The sequence below is a fragment of the Tamandua tetradactyla genome, chromosome 8 (genome assembly GCF_023851605.1).
Source record: "Tamandua tetradactyla isolate mTamTet1 chromosome 8, mTamTet1.pri, whole genome shotgun sequence".
Classification (NCBI taxonomy): Eukaryota; Metazoa; Chordata; class Mammalia; order Pilosa; family Myrmecophagidae; genus Tamandua; species Tamandua tetradactyla.
The window spans coordinates 107791649-107818710 of NC_135334.1; the positions used below are offsets into that span (position 1 = coordinate 107791649).

A 27062-nucleotide genomic window follows, 5' to 3' on the forward strand; every position below is an offset into this window, starting at 1 on the left:
CTTTAACTCCCACCGGCCAGTCACAGTCCGCTTTGTTGTTGTCTGTTGATGTGTCTGTGCTCATTATTCCTTGACATGCAGCATCCCCCCTCCACCCTCCAACCATCCACAACCACACAGAAGCAAGATTCAAATGGGAACAGCTGTAGTGGTTCAATGGGAAATGATGCCTCTTGTGCAAAGGGGAGGGAGACAGAAAAGGGAGAGGGCCTATTTGAGAAAGGCAACAGCTTTCAGAGAGTCTTGTGTAAGAAATCTACTTTTGAATATACTTCAGTGAAATCACTGTTCAAATAGGCTGACAATGGAAATCTGCCCAGATTGAAAATGCCAGCCCTAATTGAAGAGACAATTCCTATTTAATAGCTTGTTACATTTTAAAATTATTCCTAGAGGTTCAGCTATTGAATTAAATGGCTAACTGTGGGAAATGTTACCACTTTGTATATATGTCCTGGGAATAAATGGGCGCAGATCTGCTTACAGCTTAAGTGGACTTCTTTCTCAATCACATTTCTAATTTATGATATTGATAAGAATTACTTCCTTTAAGGATCTTCAGCATTTAAAATAGAGTATGTATGGAAATGACAGTTGGTTTAGAAAGTTAATCTAGCATGGAAACAAAATTTGCAACACCACACTATAAGGTTAAAAAGAAAATAGTATAATAAAGGAAATACAAAGGCTTTGGCATGGTTTTTACAATCAGCAATGGTTAATTTTGATATGTAGTTGTGAACAACTTCAAAACACTTAAGTTTAAAACTCTTGCAAGCACTTTTAATTGATTAGGAAGGAATTCTAGATGCACAAAATGATTGGACTGTGAACAGTAACACAACTACATCTAACAACAATTCATTTTTGCTGGCCAAAAAAGAAACGCATGATTGCAAGAAAATGTGTATAAAACATCTATAGAATATTCTTGTCAAATATAAATGAAATTAACTTTATTATAGAAATCATTCTGAGGATTTCTAGGGAAGACAAATACTTACATTTTGACATAAAACAAATTGGATTATATCGAAGACACAATCTACCATTTAGCTATCAACTTTTTTCCTTCTTGAATTTATATCGTAACCTTTTTTTGCACATAAACTTCATCTGTTAACAACCTTTGGAAAACCAACAGATATTTCTTACATAAATCTAGTGCATGTTGTTCCAGGTTTAATTATATGCAAAGGAATTATACAAACTTGGAACATCAGTCCATAAACTATGAACAGATGGGTAGAAGTATTCGATATATCTTGATAAAACTCTTAAATTCGTGGCAAAGTTTGTTGATCATGGTTTCCTTTTTTTTTTTTTTTAACAACTTCATGACCAATAACAGATCAAACAGCCATCCAGTCTACATTGTTCTTTTTTCATCATAACATACAAATGCCCATTTACAAATAATACACCAAAATGAATAAAAGGTTTGGATACCAAAATGAAGATTTGTTCCAACTGATAGCGCTCCTCCGGTATAGAAAGGTCCTTGTTTCAAGTCCATTCCCCAGTGATACAACACAGGACACAGTTGCAGAACTGAAGTGCTTCTAACAGCCATTTTTCTTTCCTTCCTGAACGCCCAACTGTTATGTCCACATAGTCACTGACTGAATTAATACAATATCTCCTTTCTTTTTTTTTTTTTTTACTGTAATCTTGGCCAATATTGAGACATATCAGGTTCACTTCCGGGAACTTGAACTGGAACTGACACACCAGGGGAAATGAGGCCTAGAAGCGGATGAAAGAAATAGCCATGTAGATATTCCCCTTGAGAGACAAGCATGGAGTATAAATTTTTAAATTAAAAAGAAAGCCCTAATGCTTTCTAACATTTTTCACTATATTTAAAAAAATAAAAAAATAATAATTTCAGGTGTTTCAAATCAAAGTGGTACCTTTCAGACAACATGCCGCTAACACATACTTATTGAATCCCAAATCCCCCACCCCAAAGGAAGGGAAAAACCCTTCATTTGTTTGTATGTTTGGAACGTTAACAACAAAACTATCTCTGGAGAACCAATGTGGCACTTAGTTGCAGTGAAAGGCACTGAGGAGCTAGGAAGGTGAAAAATCTTCCAACAGCCCCTCACTGTGGGACTCAGTGGGCCTTGGCTTTAAGCTTTGGCTAATTACCTGCCCTCAGAAAACTTATGTCACAAACCTTTTCTTTAGATTCAACTTCTGTGACATATATATATATACACACACATACATAGTGTTAAATTACTCATTAGCTTGCCTGAATCCCCCTTTTCAATCAGTTTCCCCTAGAGAAGCGGGCACCAAAGAGTTAAACATCTTCACGCTAGCGGGGGAGTCGTTACAGGTGGACTTTGAGTGCAGAGAAAACACTCCCTGGCAGAAGCGGCTGGAAAGGTGCCTCTGTGCGGTGGCGCCCGGCTCACCTGTGGAGGTGGCACCCGAGGTGCCCATGGGCTGGCTGTTCATGTGGGTCTGCATGTGCGGGGGCGTGTAGGTGTCGTAACTCCGCCCATTCACCGACGGGCTGGTGGGCAGCATGCAGGAGTATGAGGAGGTCTGGCTGGGGACTGGGGGCTACAAAGAGAAAGGGAAACCTGAGAAACACATCACACAAGCCGTATCCCCAGGCTCCTTCCCCCCAAGGAACTCTGCCAATAAGTCTGATCATTAAAGATGCCTTCATGCAATTACATACAGTAAGTCTAATATTGGGCCTCCCACCTGGTGCTTCCACTGACCACAATTAGAGCCAAGCTGCCCATGCCCCAAAAGTCTAAAGCACTGTAAATCTGGACAACTGTCCAGCTAGATGGTTGGCACAATCATGAAACTAATGAGATTTTTGTTCACTTTCACATTGGACATTTGCTGGCATCTTTAGGGCATCTGTGGCATGAGGGGCTACATTAAAACACGTTCCCAACCTCTGCAAATCCACTTACATTTGGAAGCCCAACCACCCCACAAACCTCGTATCTCAAGCTCTGGGGCAACGGCAGATCCATTGTGATCTCACGTAAAGTGATCAGAAGCATCTTTAACTAAAACCCAACCACATCTTGCAAATTAGCAATGGCTCCCTTACAGACCCCAAAATGCGAATTGAGTTTTATCTATAAAATTGCTGCTGCTACCCTCTAAATGTTCAGAATGGTAGTATTAAGAGATGAACCTTTCTCCCAATGCACAAAGGTGGGACAAAATGCCTTCTGAACTCTCAGGGGGCCTATGCCAAGGCAGCAGACTCGAGCAGCATTAACAGAAGCATAAATAAGGAACAAGGGAGATGATACTATTCTGCTTTGCAAACTGTAGAAATGTTTAACATCATAAAATCCACATTTTCAGGGAAGATGACAGCACAGAAGGCTCAGAGGAGAAAACTCTACCCTTTGGAAAATGAAGACTTTGGTCAACAGGATGAATAGATAGATGGACAGACAGCCTGGCCCACCCACTCCCAAATGCAGAATGGTTTTCTCTGAAAGCTGGAACTATTGATGTTATTTATTTATTTATTTATTGCTTTTTAAATGTATTTTATTATATAACTGTGTAATTTTTAAGTCAGTGGTTTGAAATAAATGGATGGACCCCACACTAAGGTCTATATGTGGACACAACCCTAATATAATAACAGCATCTTTACTTGTTTCTATCTAAATGTTTTCTCATATACACACTTTGTTTTATCCACAGAAACCCCAATGATGCTACAGTTTATAAAACTGAACAAGACCCTCCGTGGCCTTTTGAAAATTAGACAGTAACTGCTAACATCAGGTTCAAAGAGACAAACAGGCCTTGAGGGGCCTGCCAGAATTTCAGCTTGCATTTGTTTCTAGCTCCTGCAATCATGCTTTCTAGGCCAATTGACTTCTGGAAAATTCCAAGGCAGTTATAGCAACACCAACTAATGGGTTGTTAATCCCTTAATTCATATCAACGGCACTATAGCCAATAATATCCAGATGCAATAAAAATAAACATGAACAACTCCTCTGAAGTTACTTATATAGCTGCTCCAATATTAGTGTGAAGACTGTGAAATATTCATTTTGCTGTCATGTCACTTAGAAATCCAACAGAAGATGTTCAACGAAGAATAAACAATCTGTATAACCCGGTGATGTTTCCAGCAGAGGCTAATGCTGGCCAATCTCACACCATCCAGCATCTCTAATTGTCGCATAAACAGGAGTCCTGGGAAAATACCTGGCCCACCAGAAGGAAAATTTCTTCCCATAAAGAAACCACCCAGCTCCAAAAGTCCAGTACATCCGCCTGCCTTATCCAACTTCCTTCATGAAGGGTTAACTCAGCACAGGGCCTAGCCCATGGGAGAAGCTGACAAATAGTTTATATTTATACCAGCCCTTCCAGTAGCTGGTAGTATCACAAACTAGGCACATAAGCCAAACAAAGACCCATTAAATTTCCAGTAAGTACCTTCTTTTCCTTTTTTTGTTTTAAGATATAGAAAGAAAATTATCTTCTCTGCTATATCAAGCATATCCCACTATTTTAAACATGAATCCCATTTTGGATCGTTTTTCTTTTCCTTCCTTACACGTTTATCACATATACCCCAAACAATGTCCAAAATATATATATCCAGATTATATATTTATTCAAAGAAACACATATTAATATAAATCCAAATTTTATATCTACCACACCCTTATTATCTAATAATGTGACAGCATTATTTCCATTTTCTGGTACATGTTTCAATGGTATCTAAAACATGCCCCATTCCCACCTGACATTATAAACTAACATTCTCTAAGTAGCAAAAGGCACATTAACTTGACTGATCAAGTCAGGTGTTTATTTTTTCAAGGATACAAATCAGTCAGTTAATCAACTAAAAAAGTCCGAACTATTTTCATCCCAGACTTGGCTGGGCAAGCCAACCGCTGTGGTGAGAAAGGCTCCCGAGGTCCCCAGGGTGCAGACCCCACCCAGGCAGTCTATGGGCTGCAGCTCGCTGCCCCCTGCACTCCTGGAAGCCCACCTCACTTACTTGCATAGGCAGATTATTCGCCATGGTGAAGCTGGGCATGGGCGGCAGAGCACTGTAGGTGTTTGTGAGGGCTGTGTCTGTTCGCCCCAACATGGAGCCAGATGTGAAGGAGGAAACTGCAGCGAGACAGACATCAAGACAGTCACGGTGAGAGTTAGAGTAAAGGGCAAGCTGTGGGCAGTAGCAAAAAGAAGCAGTATTTCAAATTACCTGGCGTGGTGGGTTGTGGGATTGGTTGGTAGACACTGGTACTGAAACTACTGCTGATGGGAATATGACTAGGTGTGTTGCTCGCCTGTCTTCTCTGATTCCTCAGTTTTTCTTCTCTTCTCCATTTGGCCCTTCGATTAGAAAACCATACCTGGAAATCAGACGGAACAGGTTAGCCAGACCCCTGGCAACCCTGTGCCCACTGCCAACCTGAACCCACCCCTGGCACCTCCATCCTGTCCCACTCCCAACCCCATGCCAGCAAAGAACTTAGCAGACTGAACCCATAACTATTTGCATAAATAAATGGTGCCACATAGTGGCGCCTTGGTGTCCAGAGAAGGCGAGTGGTATAAATCAGAAAGCAGGCAACACATGGCCCCTGAGTACCTGTATTCTTGCTTCAGGTAGATCTATTTTGGCTGCTAGTCTTTCTCGGGCAAACACATCTGGATAATGGGTTCTCTCAAACTCTGAAAGAGTAAATTGATTTTTCTTTCTTGTGCCAGAACTACACAAAATGAGTGGACCAGCCTCTGGGTCCACCTGGTTTCCCATCCCCACCCCACCCCATTCACCTCCAACCGATTCCCTTGGAAATGTTCCTACTACTAGAGTTGACTGTGCTTAGAAGAACTTTCCCACCAGAACCAAGCTCAATTTTCTTTGGAATGACATTCAAAGACCCTTCAGTGGCCTGAATTAGCCAAATCATTATTTTTTTCTTTATGAGAAGTCAGACTTTTAGTCTTTGAATTACTGGTACATGAAAAGAAGAAAGAAACACACACGCACACACACAGAAAAGACGCCCCCCCCCAAAAAAAAAAGAGACAAAGAAAGAAAGAAGAAACCTTTTCAGCCTCTTGCAAAGGGCCTGGCTAAATTTAGCTCTTTGTATTGAAGATGTGGCATTTACTTTGATTTACTGCTTCTCTACTTTGAAAAACTCCATCACCTTTCTCCAGGGCCTCGATTTGCTCCTGGGTAAAGGATGTTCTATTTCTTTGCAGCTTTCGCTTCAGCTGAAGTCGCATTTGGGCCTCATCAGAATCTTCTCCGTTGGAACTGATGGAGTTAGTATTCTCTCCCCCTCCTTCTTGTTGCTGGCAGCCATCTGGAACAAAAAGAATAGGACAGTAAGAGGAATGTGGGATAACTTGGAGTCATAGACTCCAAGAACAGTATATCTGACAGTCTCACCAAAACATCCCCAAGGAGACTTAAGTGTGGCCTTCTTTCAATAAACAACACTGACAACCTATGCCACCTGGACACCATTTTCTGCCTCTGTTTTTACTGAGATGAGACTGAATAATATGCACACATTTAGTGTGCATTTCTTTGAATGACAAAACATGCACTGAAGTCTCCAATTAAAATGACCTTTCATTACCAGCCGTGACTTCCCAAATGCCTCCTCCAGTTCCCTTTTCCCTACAGGATTAATTTACCTATGGCTGTGTTGGAAAAATATAAGAGTGATGTTCAAGATTTCAGCTGATCTATAATCAGTAATTCCTATCTAATCAATTAGATGTTGATAGGTTTGTAGAAAATGCTATTAAGAAACCAAACCAAGCTTGTAATCTTTTTTAAAAAATATTTATCTAGTTTTTATTTGAATTCTGCACAGTCAATTTCATTTTAAAGGTTGTGAATTTAGAAGTGCTCGCATTGTTCTGCAGTTTTATTCAACTATTGTATGAGTTCGCTTTGCCTTGACACCTATTACGAGCACAGCTGTAATTATATCATCACCAAGAACAGGCTATAATTGCTGAAAATGGAATTTTATATTTAGATAAAAGGACTGTCCATTCTTTGTAATGTGTTGTACCAGAGAAAAGTAAGATTTCTTTTAAATTTTTAACGTGTAATTTTAAAAAAGAAATAGTAGAGAGTTCACTAACCAGCTAAATATGCTATGCTGCAGCTGAGTCCTTGGCATATCATTTAAGCGGTACATTTTTAATTAGGGCATTTCCACCACTTTTAATGTAATTTCTATCATTAAACAGGGGAAAGTTTTATTGTTTTCCCTTGCCGCTTGGATGGCGAGATGTGCACTCGGGCTAGCTGTCTCTCTTCTGGCTTATGAGGCCACAGCCTGGCTGAAGGCAAGGACTTAACTGTGACCCCAGGACCAAGGCAGGCAGGGTCTTGGGTGTTGGGTCCTAGGGCCCCAAGGCCCTCCCCCCTCCTGGAAACTCCGCCAGTTGGCGGGGAGGGCCCATTGAGGATGCATTGGTGGGAATCGACTTGGCCAGGAATATCATTTATAACCAGGGGACAATAGGCAGGGCCTTCAAAGAGTTCAGGGAATTGTGACAGGATCTAGTGGGATCCTTTCAGGAACTTTGAAATGTTTTAAAACCCCAACTTTCTCCCCCATTTAAACAGGCGGATTCATCAGCACTGGCCACCATATGGGCCCTTGGAGATCTATTGAGATGACCACCAACACTTGAATAGCAAGGGGCTGCTTTTCAGCGCACACAATGCCCCGCAAGTAAGGGAAACTATTAAACTCCTGGGGCAGGAGCGTTGGCAAACTTTCGTGGGCAGAATTTTGAGGCCACAATGAGCGCGGACAACAAAAGGATTCTCTTGAGGCGTGCAGCGGGCCACATTGTGTTACAAGAAGCCCAGTCAACAGACTTTTCAGTGAAGTGTGTTAACCCCTCTGCTCTGCCATCATTAATCACTGTCCGCAGAGCAGGCGCCTCAATACTATTTAGGGCGCTTGGCTGGGGGGATGAAGGGTGGATAGGGGGCCAGAGCTTGGGAGGGGTCAGGGATGGGGGGGAATAAGGAGGGAGGATGGGGGGGTAGGGAGGAGGAAACAGAAGGAGGGAGGAAGAGGACTGGAGAAATATGGAGGCCAGAGAAGTATAAGGGGGAAAAAAAGACAGAAAAGAATGCTGAGGGGAAAAAAGAGAGAGAGAGAGACAAGAGGTCGAAGCCGATGGGGAAACAGTTTTGAAGAAGAGGAAGGGAAGGTAATGGGGAGAGTGGGTTAGGAAACAGGCTGGGGCCGTGCTTTCGGGTTGCATACCCCACATCTGAAAGGGAGGGAGAACTACTTAGCCCAGGGAGATGTGCTCAGACGCACATGTGAGGGCCCAAGAATCTGGGCTAATGCCCTGCCCCAGGTTTTCCAGAGATTTTTTACAGCGTTTTTCAGAGGAAGAAATCAAGCGCCTCCCTCATTTTAGGGTCCAGTGAGCGAAGGAGAATTAGAAGTAGCTCCCTTCCTCCTCCCGTCCCCTCGCCTCCGCACCGGAGACCCGGCACCCCTGACAGCTCTGGCCAACTAGAAAGGCCCGTCGGTTGTTGCTTTGGGGACACACAAACAAAAACCTGCGACCCTCCAGCGTTTAGGGCCCAGGGCGCTGAGGAGAAATGCATTCCCACTTCCCTCCGTCCCCGGGTCTAGTTTAAGTCAGTCCGTGCCTTCCAGGAGACCCCCACTCAGCCCCTTTTCTGGAACATTCGAGCTCACCAATTGAAGCTGCCCGGCCTCCCTCAGAAGACCACTGCAGAAGTATTCCCTGCTCTCATTTGCTTTTGACGTTTCCCTAATTTAAAACCTGGAGGCTGAGTTTTCTCCCGACCCCACCCCCTCCCGGCACTCCCGCGTGCGCGAAGAGCCGCCCAGGCCCGCGCAGGCTGCAGAACCCACACTTCAGGGGGGAAGTCAGCGGGGAAGGGGGAGGGGGGCTCGATTTTAAAACGCTTACACACACACACACACACACACACACACACACAGTGAAATTAGCGTCCAATAAGAACCCCGTGGCTGCAGGAGCCCTCCACGACCGCTCAGAGCGAGCATGCACCATTAAAGGTTTTCTGCTACTTTAAACGTAGCAACTGTGGGCAGCCGGGCTGGGACGGACAAGCCTCTCAGATTGGGAGCCTTTTTTTTTTTTTTTTTTTTTAAGTGGGTTTACCTTCCACACCTAAGGCTGTTAACAAATAAAACTAGAAGCTGGGTCGCCGAATTCCCCACATGATAAACCTAAGTGGCAGACAATTAAGATGTCTCCTTTAAAAGGCACCCCCTCCGTGCGGCGCAAAGAAGGGTCTTCAATGGATGCGTCCACCTTCCAGCCTAATCCGTGAGAAGGCGAGTGAAAGCGCCTCCCATTATCCCAGCCCCAGGACCATCTGACGCTGGGATAGGATTTGTTTCCTGGAAGAAGAAGAAGAAGAAAAAAAAGAGACGCTGGGAAATAAAATCATTCCTTAGTTTCTTAGTGTCTTAATCAGTGAGGCGGAAAACAAGCAAGAAAAGATAGCAACCCGGTTGCGGCACCTTTTCAGCTCTGCAGCGCGGATCAAAACATTGTAGCATCTGTTGAAAGAGAGACTGACTAAATCCTATAGAAGGCCTGGGTATTGCCGGGGCTGGGGGCTAGGGGGTGGGGATGGGGGGAGAAGATAAGAAAAAGTGTCTCCATGATACCTAAAATCACCGAATCGCTGGGGAATTGGGGCTGGATAGAGTTGTCTCTTGTTGTCAGCCCACGTCGGCACGATTTTATTCACCGCCGCATGGCGTTGATCAGATGGAAACCATATTTGTCTCCCTCTGAGACCTAACCTCGCCTTATGCTTTCGCAGTAATGGACTCTTTAAAACCCAAGAGCGGCTTTCCCCGCCGGAGACCCAGGCCAGATAGGGAGGGGGACCCCCCTTAGCGCCAGAAGGCCTCAGGATTCCCTCGGAACACCAGCGCCCACGACCCCCACGCCCCCAACTCTACTCCGGCGCGTCGCCCCCCCCCCCCCCGCCCCGCACAGCAGGGACAGTGAAAAGTGCTCGGGGAAGATGCACCCTGAGTGGGTTTTGGGGGCATCAGGAGGACTAACAACTGGTGGTCCAAAATCCCTTAGCAACAAGTGCCTAAAAGTTAAAGAAAGGCTCCTGAACTAGCGCCACCTTCAGCCACAACTGTCCCCACCAGGACCCCCGGGGTTACGCACTCGCTTTCCAGCTCGTTCCATCCAGAGCGAAAGTCTACCCTAAATGGGCGCCACCTCTGGTAGAAAGACCCTGGGACTGGCAGAGCTGCTGCCCTCGGCTGCGGTCCCGACAACTGGAAGTAGGGAGGTCGGGGAGGATGCCCCTCCTCCATGCCCCAACCAAACGTGAGCCCTCACTCCGAGTGGGCCGAGGGATGGAGGCTCTGGGCTCAGTCTCAGGCCTGGACTACTGCCCCACGCCTCCCCAAGACTTCTCGGGTCAAATCGGCCAGACCCTGACGAGGGATGGGTCATTGGGCGCAGGCTGCTGGGGGCAGAGGCGCAGACAATCGGACCCGGTGTGTGCCGGGGCCTGAGACGTTCCAGCGCCTCTTGGGTGTGTCCAAGTGTGCACGTGGGAATCCTAGTTTGCACGTGGGAATCCTAGTTTCAAAGGTCAGGCGGGGGTGGGGTTCTCTATCCTCAGCCGGGTCACTCCCCTGTCCTCACCAGAGACTGGAACCGGACCGGGCCTGCGGCCTGTGGGGAAGCCGCACCTCCTTCCCTGCGCCCACCGCGCTCCGGGAGGCTGCCGGTTCGCCGCCGGTGCGGGCCGGCGGGCGGGGTCGCCCAGGGGAGCCGCGGCCCCGCGCGTCAGGAGGCCTCCGCCGGCCGAGCCGCCGCGCTGGGAAACAAAAAGCGAGCGCTTTGCTCCCTATCTTCCCAGTGTCCGTCCTATATTGTTTTCTGCTCTTAAAACTGACATGTCTAATTGGCAATTGGTGCCGAATCGTGTCCAGAGGTCTCTTGTGGAACATTTCTACAGCTGTCTCCTTCAACTAGACGCTTATTCATGTCGCCTTAATGAGAAACAAAACGTTCTCTAATGAGCAATTACAGAGCGACAGGATTGTTCCCATAACAAATTCTTGCGAGTGACAGAAGCATCCTTTGTACCAGATATTTCGCATACTGTTACCGATTTCCCCTTCTCCAGCCGGGCTACGTGGAGGCGCCGGGCATCCGGAGCCGGTCCGGGAGCACACGGTGGCGCCGGCAGCCCCCAGCCACCCCGCGCCGCCGCCCCCGACCCGGAGCCCCCGGGCTCCGCCGCGCTCCCGGGAGTGAAACGCCACGTCCCATTATCCCGCATATTATCTCCTTGTCACGAGGACAACAAATACCGATTAATCTTCGGAATAAATTGTTTCCTATTCTTGACCAGGCTACCTCGGTCCGTGGGGGGTTGGGGTGGGTGGGGAAGTCTGACCGACCCCCGCATCCGCTCCTCTTCCTCCATCCTTTCTCACACACCCCGGGGCCCCAGATCCCATCTCTCCTCCCGCTGTCGGAGCCGCTCCCGGCACCCAGCAGGAAGGCTCACAGCGTCCTCACCCGCCACTTCTACAGAGCCGCCACCCACAGAGAGTGAGAACTAGGGGCCCAGAGGGGCGAAAGGAAGGGGAACAGGGGTGGCGATGTTATTTTAGTTGGGAGACCACCATCTCCAAAGCCCTATCCTGGTTAGGCCCTGCATCTAGCTGCTCCCTCTCTCTCATAGGCACACTACTCTTAGTCTCATAATTTGTCAATTATGATAAAAAGCAAAACGTTACAATTATGTTTACCTCGCAGTCTGTCAGTGTGTTAACTCGTCACACTTCTACAGCAAGGGGGCTCCCTGTATATTTTAATGGGAAATTTGAATAGGGCACCACGCGGCGAGCTCTTACACACTCGCATATGCTCCTGCCCACAACTCACACACAGGCACGCACACCACCCACATTCATACTGCTCCTGACACACACAACCTGCACACTGCCAGGCTAGCCAGACGGTTCAGCAAATGCCAACAGCCCACAGTGCCAGTCAGTGCGTCCCAGGCTTTGTAAGAGTCTCCCGATGCTATATTCCCCAAGCACAGAGGCCGCGAAGGAGAAGTGACTGGGGGAGAAAAGATTGGACTGCGTGCATGGAGAGCTGTGAAGATGCAGGTTTGAGTTTTACCTTGCGTAGGTTGCCCTGGCACCGAAGTCCCCGGATACCAACCGGGACGGGTGCCCCAGCTTCCGGTCTGCCCATTCAACATCCTTAGTTTATCATACATGCCGTCTGCGCCCATCTGTTGCTTTTCGCTAGCCAGGTTGCGAAGAACTCTGTTTATTGATGACACCTGCAAATCAAACCACAATCAAACCAAATGGTAGCGTCTCCTGAAGACACAATAGCCCCAAGTTCCAATTTCCACTCACCAATCCCCTTAAAAAATGGCCCTCAACATATTAAAAAAAGCTTCCAGCTACCCTGGGAACAGAGCCATCATTGAAAGAATGATATCCCATACCCTTGGCCTTGGAAACTGAGCTGGGTGGAGGGGCGGGGGACGCAGAGGGGAACCGATCCTTGCTGCTGCCTAGTGTTTGTCAATAACAGTTCCCGAAAAAGGTTTTTGACTCAGCTTGGAGCTTTCTATCATTTTATTTGCTTTATACTAGGGTAGAAATAGATTTTTGACACCTGGAGAAAGGTTCAGGCAAGTGGCTTTGGAGGAACTTAGAATCTGGTTTTTGTTTTCATCTTTCTTCTTGACTCCAGAGCCTTTCCCCAGGGGTCTCCGCCTTCTGCTTTGCAGCATGCAAATGAAGTGAATAACTCAATAACTCCTCACACTGAACTCCCATTTTGCAGATGGTCAAAAAAGGTCAGGGCTCCTCTCAATACCCCCAGGTACAGATGAGACATATGTGGAGCAGGGAGGAGACAGAGAGACACTGGGAGAGAGGAAGAAGGGAGGAGGGAAAGCAGGAAAAGGTAAAGAGGAAGGGTAGCAGAGCTAGGGCAGGGAGGGCAAATGTTCTCAGTGAACTTACACTTGGTATGTTATCGTTGGTACAGACCCCCTCGGACAGTAATCTGTCTCGGATTTCCCAAGCAAAGATGGACGGGCACTCCCGCTTATACTGGGCTATTTTGCTTACAACTTCTGGAGTCGCTACTCTCGGCTTACTACCACCGATTGCCCTGGGTCTGATGGAGCCAGTCTCGTAATACCTGCCCAGAATTTTACTCACACATCCGTTGGACACCTGCATAGGGGAAGTGGACAGAAAACCACATTATTAATAATTTCAAGACAAAAATAAAATTGTTTAAGTATGCATTAAACAATGACAAGCTTACGTTTTGATTGTCCAGCACTTGGACTTTTGCATCTGCATGGGTCTATAACACAAAAATATACCTTCAATGGTATGAGAACTTACTGTAGAGAGTTTTTTTCTTAAAATTACATTTGTAGCCCTAAAAACTACAAATATGAGATGGTACTTTCAAACAGTTTGAACTAAAAAAAAAACTAATTTAGTTTTGCTTTAAAAATTGTTTTCCTAAACACTGTCTGAAGATGCATCCAAAATGAAGTCAGACTGAATTTTTCATGTGCTGACCTTGCTTAAAGTGGTATGTTTTAATGGGCAAAGAGGAAAAATGAACTGGATTTTACTTCTTTTTCCTTAAAAAAATGTCCAATTCTGTAAATATCAGTTAGGAAGGGGGAAAATAGCATTTGATTTTAAAAATCAATATATATGCTAAATGCAAACAAATATCTCAAAATCCAAGAGGGGGAGAGGGGAACTGAAATGATGCCGGTTTTTATAACTCAGCTTATCACATTTCATAAATTATCACAAAAAATTCTTTACCAAATTAAAAGAGAGAGATTTGTTTTTTATAAACACACGCACGCACATTTTTTTTTCTCCTTAAGCAGATGAGTTATCTTTATGCGACCGACCCAGGTTGAGAGAGATAAGGGAAGGATGGCGGAAGGAGAAGGGACAGTGGAAAGGCAGGGTAGTGGGGTGGGGACTGGGGTATCAGGTGAGGGTGGGGGTCCATAATTAGCAGCGTTTGCAGTAAGAAATGAAGAGAGGGCCGCGGGGGCGGCGCGGGGGGCGGCGCCGGGAGGATCACCTGCAGAATTCGGGAAATGTCGCACGGCCGGGCCCCGCTGTGAGCGAGCTCCACGATCTTCTGCCGGGTGGAGTCCGGCAGTGGCCGCCCGTTGACAAAGACACCACCGAGCTGATTCACTCCGCTGTGACCTGAGGAAAGGGAGAGGAGAGGAAAGGAGAGGAGAGGCAAGGAAGGGAAAGAAGAGAAGAAAGAGAAGCAAGGAGAAGGGGGAGATGGAAAAGATGGTGGTGGAGGAGGAAGAGGAGAGGAGGAAAAAGAGAAAGAAGAGAAGAAGAAAGAGAAGCAGAGAGAAGGAGAAGGTAGTGGTGGTGGAGGAGGAGGACAAGAAGAACAAGAAAAAGAGGAAGAAGACAACCAAAATACTTCCTCAGCTCCCTGCCAACCCATGCCATCTTCAGCCATCAGGTCCCTGCTATCGATCAAAAACGACAACAGGACCATGCAGCTATGCCGGGCATTGGGCAAGCCAGCCCCAAACACAGCCATGCTCCTGCCCACAGGACTGAGCAGCGCTATAGTCAGACACGTGCCATTGAGCAAGAACACGCTCACCCCACTACCGCCAGCACCCCAGCCGTGCCCCCAGACCACCGCCCCTTTTTATAAATAACCCAGCCGGCTTCAGAACCCACCCAGTGCAAGCTACCCGTTCTAAAAACATCCTCCCAGAGATCCCCTCTGAGTGTCGCCCAAACTGTGGGTTGTACAAAACCCAAACGGAACTTCCAAGGTCTCTGCTGTATTGAAACAGTAGCAAATCCTACGGCCCTTCAGCGCTCCCTTGGACGCTGGAGTCCAGAAACATGTATCACAGTCCAAACTCTGGCGAAGGTAGGACATAAGCACCATGGTTTTAAAAAAGAGAGAGAAAGAAAAGAAAAGGCAGGAGAAGAAGAGAGACGAACCAGAACAGCAACTCTGTGGCTAGTGAACCCCAATATCGGCTCCAGCCTCTCCAGTTGCAGGTGTGGGAGGCCGAGCCCCTACTTGACTCCAATCACGGGCGCTCCTGCTTCCCGCTGCCACAGTGGGGCCCAAAGCAGGGAGTCAGGCACACCGGCCACTGCTTGCTTTATTGGAACCGGTGCTCCCCATAGCCGGGGACAGATATTAACAAAAATTTAAGAAGAGAAAAGGGAAAGACAGCGCCATAGTGTCCCCAGCCCTCCTTTATCTTTGTATCTCACAACCTCACCCCATTGTCTTAGAGAGTAGGGGGAGGGAGTTAGTACATCTCTGTAGCCCCCTCCCCCCAAATCGCAGGCATTCAAAGCCAACCACCAATTCCAACTTCCTTAAAAAATCTCCAACCTGCAGCCCCGACTCTAGAGAGCAGCCCTCCCAGAAGACGTAGCTTCTCTGCTGGCTCTTTTCTCTTCTCCTCGCCTCTCTTCTCCTTGGAGCTTCCTGATAAATTGACTCCAGGAGCCTGAGCTTCTTAGCAATAAATAAGCTCCAAATATAGAAGAGGGGGGAAAATATGATGAGCCTCTCTGACATTTGTCTTTAAAATAAAACTAGCTGCACGTCAAGTTTGAGCTTAATTTCTGGAAATAGGCGGAAGTCGCTCCGGATCATGCATGGAAGGCTAATTGAAAAGATCAGTCGGAGCGCTTGTGGCAGCCTTGTCACTTTGTGACAGTGCTCCGCTCCGGGAAATTGCATCGTCACGACAAACGGGACCGTGATAAAACGACCCTTTCTGTCCCTATTTGGAGATCACTCAGATGAGATTGAACTACACTCGTTTCCCCTTGGAGGGGAGCCGCGTCTTCAGGGTAGCCGAAGGCTTGGGGCGGCCATCACCGAGTGTGGTGGGGGCGCGAGCCTCAACTCGATGAGAAGTGACAGGCGTTTGGGGGATCTGAGCTCGGGCCCGATCCCGCGCGAGAGCGGGGTAGCTCAGGGACACCCGCTTCCCCAGCAAAGCAAGGCCTACGCGGGGCTTCCTAAATTACTTTTATTACCTCCCTCTGTTTGGCAAGTCCCATTTACCTCTCCAGCTACGGACACCCCCCACGCACTCACTCTCCCTCCCCCCACCCTCACCCCTTGGCCTGGGCAAAGGGAGCCTTCCCTGAAAGTGCTAGCTGTCCCAGAGAAAGTCAGAGAGACAAAACGAGAGGTTGAAAACTTCGCGCATCGCAGTATACAAATGCCAAGGCATGTGGGGCCGCCTAATCCTAGACCTTCTCCTTCCCTCCCAGTTGCAAAAAAAATAACGCGGCAGCCACCTCTGCAGCCACCGCCGGCGGGTGCGCGCCGAGGAGATGGCGGGGCCAAGGCGCCTCTGCCAGCATCGAAATGGCAGCGAGAAAGCACAGCTCTAAGTTCCCTTTCAGAGGTTAAGCCTCAATCATTGTGTCCCCTCCCTAGGGACCGCTGGAGCTCTCGCCCAGTGGCGATGATTATGCGCCTAGAATTCGACCGCGAAGCATTTAATAGGAAAACATATGGTGTCAATTTGGATGCTCTGCGCCTCGCGCACACCCGGGAGCGAGCGCCACAAAGCCCTGCGGGCCGGGCCGCGACCCCGCGCCCCTCAGGGCCAGCCAGCCAGGCCGCAGCGGCAAGTGCCCAGCGCAGCGCGCCAGGACCCGAACTCACCCCTGAGCCCGGAGCTGGGGAACCTGAGCTCGGGGAGACAACCCAACCGCCGAAAGCCTTAGGCAGAGGCATTTGCCTCGCCCAAACGGGTATCTCCCAGGCCAAACCCCGGGTTCCGGCAATCCCCCCCACCGCCGCCCCCTGCCGCAAACCTCGCCACCCTCGGTGTCCTTTCCTGCACTTCGCATCCACCCTCCCGGGCAGCTCCAGGGAACGGTCAGCGCTCCCAGGACAGGTGGATCCGGCGCTGGGGCCCCCTCCTTGGTCTTTTACGGTGTCACAAGGAAGGATTGCTAGAAGACCTAGGCCTTTCCACACTCGACTGTAGCTGAGCCCCGTAAACTACGTCCAGACCCTGCATCTCAACCCCCTCCTAGTTCCATTCAGCCTCGAGCCGAGCCGAGGCTCCAACCTTGTCATGTTCCGGCGCCTACGGACGGAGCTGGAAGGTGTGCTGCGGCCCGCAAGGGCGCCGGACACAGGGAGGAAGCCAGGCACCTGAGGCCGCGCACCCGAGGTACTGGGGACCTAGAACCACCAGGACCCACGCAGTTGCAGCTGCGCGGCCCCCGCCCCTCGCCAGGCCCAGGGTGCCCTGCTCTCCCCCGCGCTCTTTGACTGCCCCACGGTGCAAGTTTACCATCCGCCACCCGCACCCCACCCCCACCCAGCCACAGGGCCTTAATTCCCCAGCTCCTCTTCCCTTCTAGGCCCGGGGTCCCGGTGGCGAGGGGAGGAGCTGCCCACAGAGTGCCTGGGGGAGGGGAGCCCCCACCGCTCCCGGAAGAAGGAGACATTCAGTCCTGGCGAAGCCTAAAGGGGCCTCCTTCTCCTCGCACCACCGGGAGAAGCCTCCGCCCCGCCCTGCTCAGCCCAGCCCCTCTCTTCGGGGTCAGAGCCCGGGCAGGGGCGGGGAGGGGGTGTGAGTTACAGGATTTGGGGGGGATGGGGTTTCGCTGCCACAGCTTCGCAAACTCGGGAGGGCTGTTCCGAAGCGCCCAGCCCCTGCTCTTCCAGGAGCGAGAACAGCACAACTAACGCCCTCCCTCACAGGCTACCCGGCGCGGAGGGGGCGCAGCCGCCGCAGGTTCCCGGGCCTCTTCCCTCCCGCCGGGCAGCCGGGCTGGTGCGGGTGCCGCGAGCCTTTACGCCCTGCCCCGCCCGCCCGCGCGCCCCCAGCCCGAAGCCTGAGAAAGACCAGGGGCACTTACTGTTCTGCATGCTGGCGCTGGCTGAGGGCCGCTGGATCCCACGGGGCTCGGATATGGGGCTCTGTTGGCAAGAGAATAAGGCGTTAATCCCAGGCCGCCAAGCCAGGTAGGTCTAACTCTTGCCAAAGGAGGACCCGAGAGCCCGGTCAGGAGAAGCACCCTCCTTTAGGACCTGATCTACTTAACCGCTTGGGGCGATCTGAGGGCCATCCGGCTCAGCCCTCCAGTGCATGCAAAAGCTATTCTTTGGGCTTCAAATATAATACTCCAATATTCCCAATTCACATCCCCACCCCCGCCCCTAAGGAGTTAACCCTTTCTTTAATCAGGAGAATGATGACCGGATTTTTTTTTCCTTTCCTCCGAACTACGATGAAAGAAGGGTTCTGAAATTGTGAGTTTTGACTCTGGGGTTTTGAAAACCAAAACAGCTACCACAGAACTTGCCTGAAGTCTGGAATATCTGTCCACTCTCAGAATAAAAGGGTTCACACATCTGCACGCCCCTAGTTAACGTCTTCCCCCTAAGACAAAACAGGAGAAAAGGGTATGTCAGAGTGTGGAATAGGCCCACAGACTCTCCAAGCCCCAGTCTCGGAGACAGACACCCAGGCTCAATCAAACTTCCATAAAATCCTAAATCCCACTCTTATACCCACATTCCCAGCAGCCTCTCCTACAGCAGTCCCTATCCTTTATAAGAGGCTGCTCCAGCCTGTCTTGAGAGAATTAGAAAATCTGATGAGTTGTGAGTTCACTTTGCAAAATGTCGAGAACCAAGGAACTAGAAAGAGCGGGAACAAGAGGAAGAGCGGGGTAAGGAGTAGAGGCCAAGAGTGAATGGAGCTGGCCAAAGGGGACAAACACTTTAAGTTTGGGAGACAGGAAAAGGCAGTGGGAACCACAGAGGGACCAGGAAACTTCACAGCACCTGAGATCACAGGCTGGATGGCTGCCGGGCCACTTTCCCTCCATCCTTAATGCATTACACCACCACAGTTACTGCCAGCCCCCCAGAGCCAAACTCTATAGTTCCTTCTTCATTCTTCAACCTCCCTCACAGCTTCCCAGTTAGGCATCCTCTCCATCCTATCTCAAAGCCCTACTGGGACTTTGAAAGTGTCAAGCCCAACTTTTTTCCCCAAACCTCACTTATTGTGATGAACTTCTCTTTCCGTGTTTAGATCTTCCCCCTTTCACTGTACTGTGACACACGCTGTCTACCTCGCCTCACTGCTTTAAAAAGTAAGAACAGGAGGGGGTGAGCGTGGTCGACAAAGCCTACAGGCCGAACAATGGCTTCTATTCTCCTGCTTTCCCCAACCCAAAGAGCAAAACCAAGTCTCCCTAAGCAGCCACACAGCTTCCAACCAAATGTACCAACAACCCAGCAACTCACAAAGGGAACAGAGAGATGCTTCGCTTCATAAGCCCTGACATAGTGCAGGTCCCCCAAGGCTCACCCTCCACTGCACTACTTTCCCCCCCAAAAGTCGGTTCTTGCAAGGAAAATAGAAAAGTAATTTCTTGTTATAAATATCTGGAGGTAATTGTCTTACTGGTGTGAGTTGTTAGGAGCTGTAAAAAGACACAACGGCACTGTGGGGAGCTCAATTGGAAAGAGAGAGTTTCAATAAAGAGCTCATTCAAGAAGATCCCCCCCCTCAAAAAAAGAGGTAAAATAATAGTCATGGCATCATTTCTCCCTACTATAGAAAATAAAACTAAAATATTCATCATTTTCCTGTTTTGCCTATGATGATAATTAATTTTGCAAGCAAAGAATTCCAAGAAGCACATTTTTCTCTTCAAGGCCATTCATGGTCTAATTTATTAACTAGCTGGGAAGCAGCTTAAATCCATAAAAATAAACCTAAGAACAGGACTTTTTCCCTGCATACGGAGGAGGCCTGGTAAATATTGGCTATGACAGAGAGCTACCCAGTTATCCCGAGCTGGGTTGGCTCCTGATGCCCCTCTCCTTCCTCTGTCACCCAGCAGCAGTCACGCCCAGGACAGGCAGAGACCCCAACTCCACCACAGAATGCACCCCCATCCCACCCCTTCAAACGTCGAACTTTGAAGCTGCAAAGCAGCAATGGACAGGTTGGGGTGGGGGTTTGGGAAGGAGGCAAATGGAGGGGGAATAGAATCTCCCGGGAGGGGCAAAACTTCCTGAATGCCCTCTTGTAGTCCACACTGTACACAATCACAACTGAGTGACCCCCATCCTGCTGGTACCTTCATGGTGGCATTTTAAAAAATTCACTCAATGATTCCAGGGAGGCCCAGCCAATAATTTTCGAAGCAGCTGGGGATGTGGAAGCATTTTGAGTTCCGGTTCTGCTTCGTCTCCACCACCACCACCCCCAACCCCTCTGCTAAGAAACTACCTAATTACTTAAGTAATCCTTAACACTAAATCCAAAAGCAACCAGGGAAACAGGGCATATCAACACCCGGAAGCAGTCGTGCACCCAGAGGCCAGAATCCCAGCAGCGGCCCGAGCTTTCCAGCTCACCCTCCGGCTTGGTAAGTCAGGCCCTGGCCGGGGCCACAGACCCAGGCAGGGGAATCAAGACACCTAAGAGTTGCCCAAGCCTTGAGCCACTAAATCACTGCTCCTTCCACACCCCAGTCCGCAACACAAGCTGCTGCTATCAAATGCAATTGTTTTTGCTGTTGTTGCTTTATTGCTTAATTTTTCAATATCCTCAAACCCCTTAGGTGAGGTGAAAGGGAGAGCTCACTTTCGGCCCTCCCGGGTCCCCTAACCAAACAATATATAACAATTAAGATGACAAAGTTTTCCTCTCTGGCCAAAGGAGATAATCAAATTGCTTCCAGACGTTTGCAAAGGTCACTGGCTATTAAAAAAAAGAAGAAGAAGAAGGAAAAAGTAATGCCAAAGGCAACAACTATTATTTCTTCTTGATTAAACCCTCCAGGTTTTCAAGCTTTTTGCTTCTTTATTTCCTTTTCTGACCCACTCCCTCCTCAAACCTTCCTAAATTCGTATTAAACGTCCAAAATGGCTTAGGAAGCTTTGTAGAGTAAGAGAAAAAAGAAACCACGTTCACTTTGTTTTTAAACTTTCTAGAAATCACTCAAGACTGGAGGCCCGGGTTTTAGCTCTCGAAAAAGAAAGCATTTCCACTTGAAATTCAACTCCATTTCCCCCAATTACACTTGCTAAAATTCAGGGCTATTATGGCGCAGGGAGACTGAGAAAATCTACACAGGGGAAGAGACAACAACTTTACGAACTTTGAAAAGACACTTTTCTTCCCGGGGTCCTAGAATCGAAAAGCTCTCAAATTACTCAGACTAATTAACCGGGAGAGGATGTGATCAGACCAGGGGAAAGCCAATGCTTTCATATTGATTATTTTAAAGGCTTTGCAGAGAGAGAGAGGGAAAAAAAAATTAGGGGCATCCAGATTTCAAAAAAACAAAAAGCGAACCACTTTTTCCCCTGGAAACTTGTTGAAATGGCAACAGGGGGGTGCGGTTTGGCCGGAAGAAGACAAGGAAAAATACCCACCGAGGGCGGAGGGCCGGGGTAGACCGAACTTTCGCAGGGCGAGGGAGAGGGTTGGGGTGGGGGGGCGGTACGGTGGCGAGCGGAGAGTTTTGAAGTCCCGATCTCCGCGCTCTGGTTCAGTGGGGCGCAAGAGCCTGGAGGCTTCACCGAGGCTGACAGTTTCCCGGCTCGGCTCGGAGCTTCCTCCGGGCGCGCCTCCGATGCCTCGGCCTGGTGCCTTCGTTCCCTTCTTCCGCTCGCTCACTCCGCTGGCTCTCTCAGCCTCCAGCTGGCGGCTGCCTGGCCGATCACGGTGCCCCCCTCAGCGCTAGAGTGCCAGCAGGCTCTTCTGCGCCGGAGCCGACCGCGGCACAAAGCCGGAGGGCGGGCGGGCGGCGGCGCGCGGACCCGGCTCCCTCGGCGCTCCCTCTGCGCGCCGGCTCTCTGCGCTCTCGCTGGGCCCGGGACTGGACAAAACAGCCTCCGCCCGCTGGCTCTGCGGCCGTCCCCGGGCCTCGGACACCGCACAGTCTCTTGGTCCTCTCCCTCCGGCCGAGAGCATTTGGCGACGCTGAGGCCGCGAGCCGCCGCCGCCGCTACTGCGCCTGGAGCTTGGGTACTGCGTGAGCTCAGCCCGCGCTGGCGCTGGCGCTGGGGCTGAACCGGCCGCGGGCTCCGAGCCTGCGCCGCTCCTGCTCGCGGGCCGTCGCCCTCCGAAGCGGGCTTTCGCTGGGAGTAGAAAGTTTGGGCTCCTACGTGGAAACTTCTCCGGCCCAACTCTCCCGGCATAGCGGTGGGGGGAGGGGACCAGCGAAAGGGGAGGAAGGAAGGGGGAGGAAGGGGGAGAGCTGCTTGAATATTGCAATAAAAAACGAAGCGAGAAAAAAGGAGCGGACTCACCTTTATGAGGCATCCTCTCTCGTTGTCAGAGCTCCTGTCAAGAGTTTTGTTTGGTTGGGTTTTTGTTTTTGTTTTTTTCTGTTGTTGTTGCTTAAAGACCACAACGGTTTGAAATGACGGTATTTAAAAGGAGTTGCCGGTGAGAGTTTTCTCCACGGACGCTGCTGGGTTGGTGTGTGAGAGCAATTCTCAGATCCCTGGGAAGAAGACAGAGATTGACAATAAAATGGGCTGTCAGCGACTGGAGAGTGAGAGATAAAGAGTGTGGGTGAGGGAAGTGGCTGCAGCCAGCACACCTATGCTGATTGGTGATGGCTCAAGTGTGTTAATGTGTGTGTGCCGGCGCCCGGCCTCGCCTCCACCGCTCCTCACTGGCCCATTAGCGAAGCCTGACCTCTGTCATCATCCTCCAGCAAAACACTTCCTCCTGCGCCTGAACCAGAGCGGGAAATGAGGCCGAGCCACGGTTCGCTTTTCAAACCCACTAATCACTCCGCAACATGCAAATGCACCGCTTGCTCCCACACAAAATATTGCTTTATGCAAAGCAGCGCCGGGGCCTCGAGCCAGCCGATTGGATGCTCCCTCTCCCCGCCTGGTGCAATTGGTCCGTTTGTTTGAATATGAATACACTTGTTTTCGGCTCTGCCGGTGGGTCCCTGCTACTCTCCCCGGCGCTGGGCCCCCGCGCTCCGGCTCTGACGCTCGCAGACATCTCCCGGGCTCCGCGCGTTCGGGGAGCCAGAGCCGGTGCGCTGCGGCCGCAAGCTTGAACGATGGAGGGAAGGCCGCGGGGCCCGTGGTCACGGCCCCCACCACTCTAGGCTGGGGCGCGGGGTTTCCAGCCCAAGGAAAGAGCAAGTTTCCGGAGCTCTCTGCGCAGCCCTTTCTTGCCAACTCCAGCGCAGCGTGGCCTGCTGCCCCGCCCCCGTCCGCCCCTATCCCCTGTGGGCCTAGGCCCCGGGACCCGGAGCAACACGGTGGCCGCGCCCTAGTCCACCTGGCCTGGGGAAGAAAAGGGAAAGGGGCGGGGGCGGTACTGGATCCGGGCAGCTCCGCTCAGGCGACCCAAGCCGCGGCGAAGCGTAGGCCGAGAGAAGCCCGCTGGGCCAGGAACTCGGCGAGGCCCGCGGTCTCCCCAGCCCAGGCCTCCCGGGCCTGCCCCGTCCCCCACCTCTGCTCCCCGGGCCCTTTCTTCTCTTCTTTCTCCTTTCGGAAGCCGCGGTGCGCAGCGGAGCGGAGGCCCAGCCCGGGCTCGGAGGGGCCCGAGTAAACACACCACTTACTTTGTGTACAGAGGGTTCTTGTGAAAAGCCCTGAAGAGTCCTCACCAAACACTCACCAACTTCTCCCACGTGCCATTTGTTGACTAAGTGCCGCTGCTTTTGCAGGCGCCGGCGAGGAGGGGAAGCGAGGGGGAGATAAGTGGGGAGGAGGTGGTGGAGGTTGAGTAGTGGGGGGATGACCAATGCTAGGAGAGATTCTGTGTGTGTGTGTGTGTGTGTGTGTGTGTGTCCTCGTCGGAGATGTCGGTGTGTCCGCGTTTGTCGGTGAGTGTCACCGGTTATCTGTGTGTGGTGCGTGTCTTCGCGCCACGACTCCCTCTTCTGAGTCTGCTCAGTCCACGGAGGCAGTTCTCCTTCAGCTGTTGCCAGAAAACCGGGGAGGAAAGTAAGTAAATGGCTTTTCTCTTCTGACCACACACCAGAAGTCCATTTGTTGAATGCCGGACGATTAGGACACACCTCAGTACACTCCAAAGGCGCCCCTTGGCGCCTGCAGTTAAGGTGACAGGGGAGGGAGCAGCCGTCTCGGCCTGAGCTGTCCCGAACTTTCTCGGAGGCTGCGGGCCCTGGCGCGGGAAGGGAAAAGGCCTGGGATGGGGGAACGCACTCCAGGACCCCGGCCAAGGGGAACGCGGGTGGAAGAGCTGAGGCGGGGAGGCTGAGATGAAGCCACCGCAGCGTACACTTGACTCCTCCCGAAGTGTGAAAAGTGCTGTGAGTCAGAGCTCCTCAAAGTCTGCGCACCCTGAACTCGCCGCTGCCAGGCCGCATTGCCGCTGCCACCGGAGCCGGGACCGTGAGGACGCTGCGGGTTACGGTGGGCCGCCCGGCCTGGTGTGGGCCTCACACCCTCGCCCTGCCAGGGACCCAGCAATGTCGCTGTTGGGGAGCCCGGACAGAGCTCAGGGGAGCAGAGTCCAGCCCCCTCCGGGTGCAGGAGGGCGGCTGCGGCCGGTGCGGACGAGCGAGCCGCTCTGCCCTTTCCCGCGGCCAAGCGGAAACCCAGGCCCGAGGCGCAGCAGCCGGCGCCGGGTGCCCGGGTCCACAGCCTCCTGCGCGGGATTTCGTAGGACCGCGAATTTCGGGGGATCCCGGGAAGTGGGGACAATAGGTCCGGGTTCCGGACCAGTGAGAGACTGCGTTCTTTTTCTCTCCCTTTCTACTCAAGAAAACATTAAAGAGGCTTAAACCCTAGTCCACTGAGCATGAGCGAGAAGGAAAAAAAAAAAAAAAAAAAAAACTCAGTGACTCTGCCTGAATTGTAGGCGAATATCATTTTTACAACCTCTCAATTAGCGACCGAGTGGATTAGCACCTTCTTAAGCTTTGCCTCGGAAAGAGGCAGCCGTAATCTTGTTGCTATTTCCCCCCCAGGGCACTGGCTTTTTGAATCAGCTCTTTCTCCCACCCCCCAAACTCCATCTCACCTCGCAGAAAAGTTTTAATAACAAAAAAATCATAAAGGTTCGGGAGCTGGGAGTGAATGCCACTGACGTCATTGGATGGGGGTGGGGGTCCCGAGAAGGACTCCTGGAAACCCCTTTGCACAAACAAGAAACAAAAGAGCTTGGTTGCTTCTAATTGTCAATATTTGGGGTGGGGGGTGGTGGTGGGTAGGGGGATTGAGTCCCGGAGGGAAGAAGAGTTTTCAAAGTTTAAGGAGAGAGCGAGATTTCCTTTCTGGGTTGCCCTCAAGGAGAGTGGGGAGGGGGTGGTACGTTTCAGCCTCATGGGGCGCCTCGTGCCCTCTGCTAAATACCTGCTCTAAGGATGATGCGGTCGGGTTGGGGGATGCAACCGCGGCGCGGCGCGCCAAGGCCAGAAGTGTGTGCAAAAGTGAGGCCACTCGCAGGTCGCCATTTTAATTGCGGCTTGCAACACGCCAGGGGCCCACTTGCAGCCCTCCAAGGCGGGGATCTCTCGTTGGGTTCCCATCTCGCCTTTTCCCGCTCGCCTCAGATCCCCCTGCCCTAAGACGTCCGTGTAGGGCAACCCTTCGACCTTTCTTCCCGGCATGTTCCCACAGAGGCCGCCGGGGTGGTCCCGCGCGGAAGGGGAGACTAGCTGCGCCGACGGAGGCACGCTGGGGGATCGGTGCACCCCGAGATCGCCCGGAGCCTCTGGTCTGGGTTGGTGTGCAAGTTGGTGACATCAAGCAGCATCTCACCCCACCGGTCCTTGGCATTCACCTGCGGCCCCTCGGTACCCCCATCTCTGACAATGATCTCAGTCCAGGGGTGGCCGCTGCCGAGGCGAGGAATTGCCCAGTTCTCCCGGGACGCGCGTTAGGGTCCCGGCTTCGGAACCAAGAATCTTAAAACAGTGTCAGACACTTCCAAACTCCTGCTTCCTCGGGCCAAGCAGATGCGCGGTGCTGGCGTGCTGGGAAGGGTGGAGACGGGCATTTCTTGGGTGGAAAGTCTCCGCAGACTCCTGCGTCACTTTGCGGAGTCCCCAAATGGTTCCCTTTCTGCAGGCCCTGGGAAGGTAGGTTCCCTAGACTGTGGAGCTGGCGAAATGGCTCAAACAAGCACGAAAGGCAAAGCGCCCCTACTCTCACCCCAGCCACCCAGTCCTAGGTGCCTTTCCTTCTCCGGGCCTCTCTCGCTCTCCTTTCTCCAGCAACCTGCCGGGTTCCGCTCACCCGGCAACTTCTCCAAGTCTAGAGCGTCGGGAAGCCGGGGTAAGCCAGGAGTTGGGAGCCGAGCGGGCAGCTTCTCCAGGCTGTGACCACGATCGGTGGGGGAAGCAGCGGTGTCCTCTCCCTTCCTTGCCTCCTCCTGAATGGCGAATAGGTCAGGGCGCTCAGGATTGGGTTGTCATTCATTTACTCTGGGCAGCAAACCTCTCTCTCACTCTTTTCTTTAAATACCAAGAAAAATGCTCAAAGAAGCATTGTCCAGCTTGGTCTCCCAGAAAAGAGATTTTTGCAGCTCCGTGGATCAGACTCCCCAGCCGTTGTCTCCTGTTTCCTAATGTTATTGCCTAGATAGGAATTGGGGTTAAAACTCCCGTATAGGCCACTTGCGCTCACCAATATTCTCCAGTTTTGCAAATAGGGTTCCTAAGGAAAGTTTACTGTCTTTTTTAGTCCCTGTGGGATGGTCCCCATCTCTCCTTCCCCTCTAACCTCTGCCCCCAAGAGGCAAGATTTCAGCTTCAAACGAAAAGTAAGCCAAGGCCACCTTAGTCCTTCTCCCTGGAGAGCTCCTCTCTAAAAGGCTGCCTGTTCCAAAGCCCAGGGACAGAGTCCTGCAATTTGTTCTCGCGTGGAGCCTGAGCACACAGGCCGCGAATGGGTGCTTGCTGGGGGATTTGAGGCTGGGGCTTGGGGGTGGGGGT

At 50.9% G+C, this 27062-nt stretch overlaps 2 protein-coding genes and 1 long non-coding RNA gene across 5 annotated transcripts in view; 1 reads left to right on the top strand and 2 right to left on the bottom strand.

Moving 5' to 3' along the window:
* ELP4 (elongator acetyltransferase complex subunit 4) overlaps positions 1 to 3729 on the top strand; it is a 309287-nt gene extending 305558 nt beyond the window's left edge. The window contains exon 10 of the mRNA XM_077114287.1: positions 3703 to 3729. Within this exon, the coding sequence (XP_076970402.1) occupies positions 3703 to 3714 (12 nt within the window). The 3' untranslated portion in view covers positions 3715 to 3729. The remainder of the gene's footprint in view (positions 1 to 3702) is intronic.
* PAX6 (paired box 6) lies at positions 1321 to 18065 on the bottom strand. 3 transcript variants are annotated; one of them, XM_077114292.1, is made up of 10 exons: positions 18012 to 18065; positions 14191 to 14321; positions 13287 to 13301; positions 12223 to 12388; positions 6198 to 6356; positions 5630 to 5712; positions 5240 to 5390; positions 5030 to 5145; positions 2427 to 2577; positions 1321 to 1746 (listed from the first exon to the last, which is right to left on the bottom strand). In XM_077114292.1, exons 1-10 carry the CDS (start codon positions 18019 to 18021, stop codon positions 1661 to 1663), a joined length of 1068 nt encoding a protein of 355 aa, XP_076970407.1. In that variant the 5' UTR covers positions 18022 to 18065; the 3' UTR covers positions 1321 to 1660. The 3 variants fall into 3 exon arrangements, with proteins under 3 accessions (XP_076970407.1, XP_076970406.1, XP_076970408.1); XM_077114291.1 differs by having other exon boundaries at positions 13086 to 13301; XM_077114293.1 differs by lacking the exons at positions 12223 to 12388; positions 13287 to 13301; positions 14191 to 14321; positions 18012 to 18065 and adding an exon at positions 10723 to 10799.
* A 398-nt stretch (positions 18066 to 18463) lies between these two features.
* Positions 18464 to 22922, bottom strand: LOC143644825 (uncharacterized). The gene is made up of 3 exons (XR_013156887.1): positions 22731 to 22922; positions 22435 to 22631; positions 18464 to 18535 (listed from the first exon to the last, which is right to left on the bottom strand). It is a non-coding gene; the product is annotated as an uncharacterized LOC143644825 (long non-coding RNA).
* Positions 22923 to 27062: the final 4140 nt, after the last annotated feature.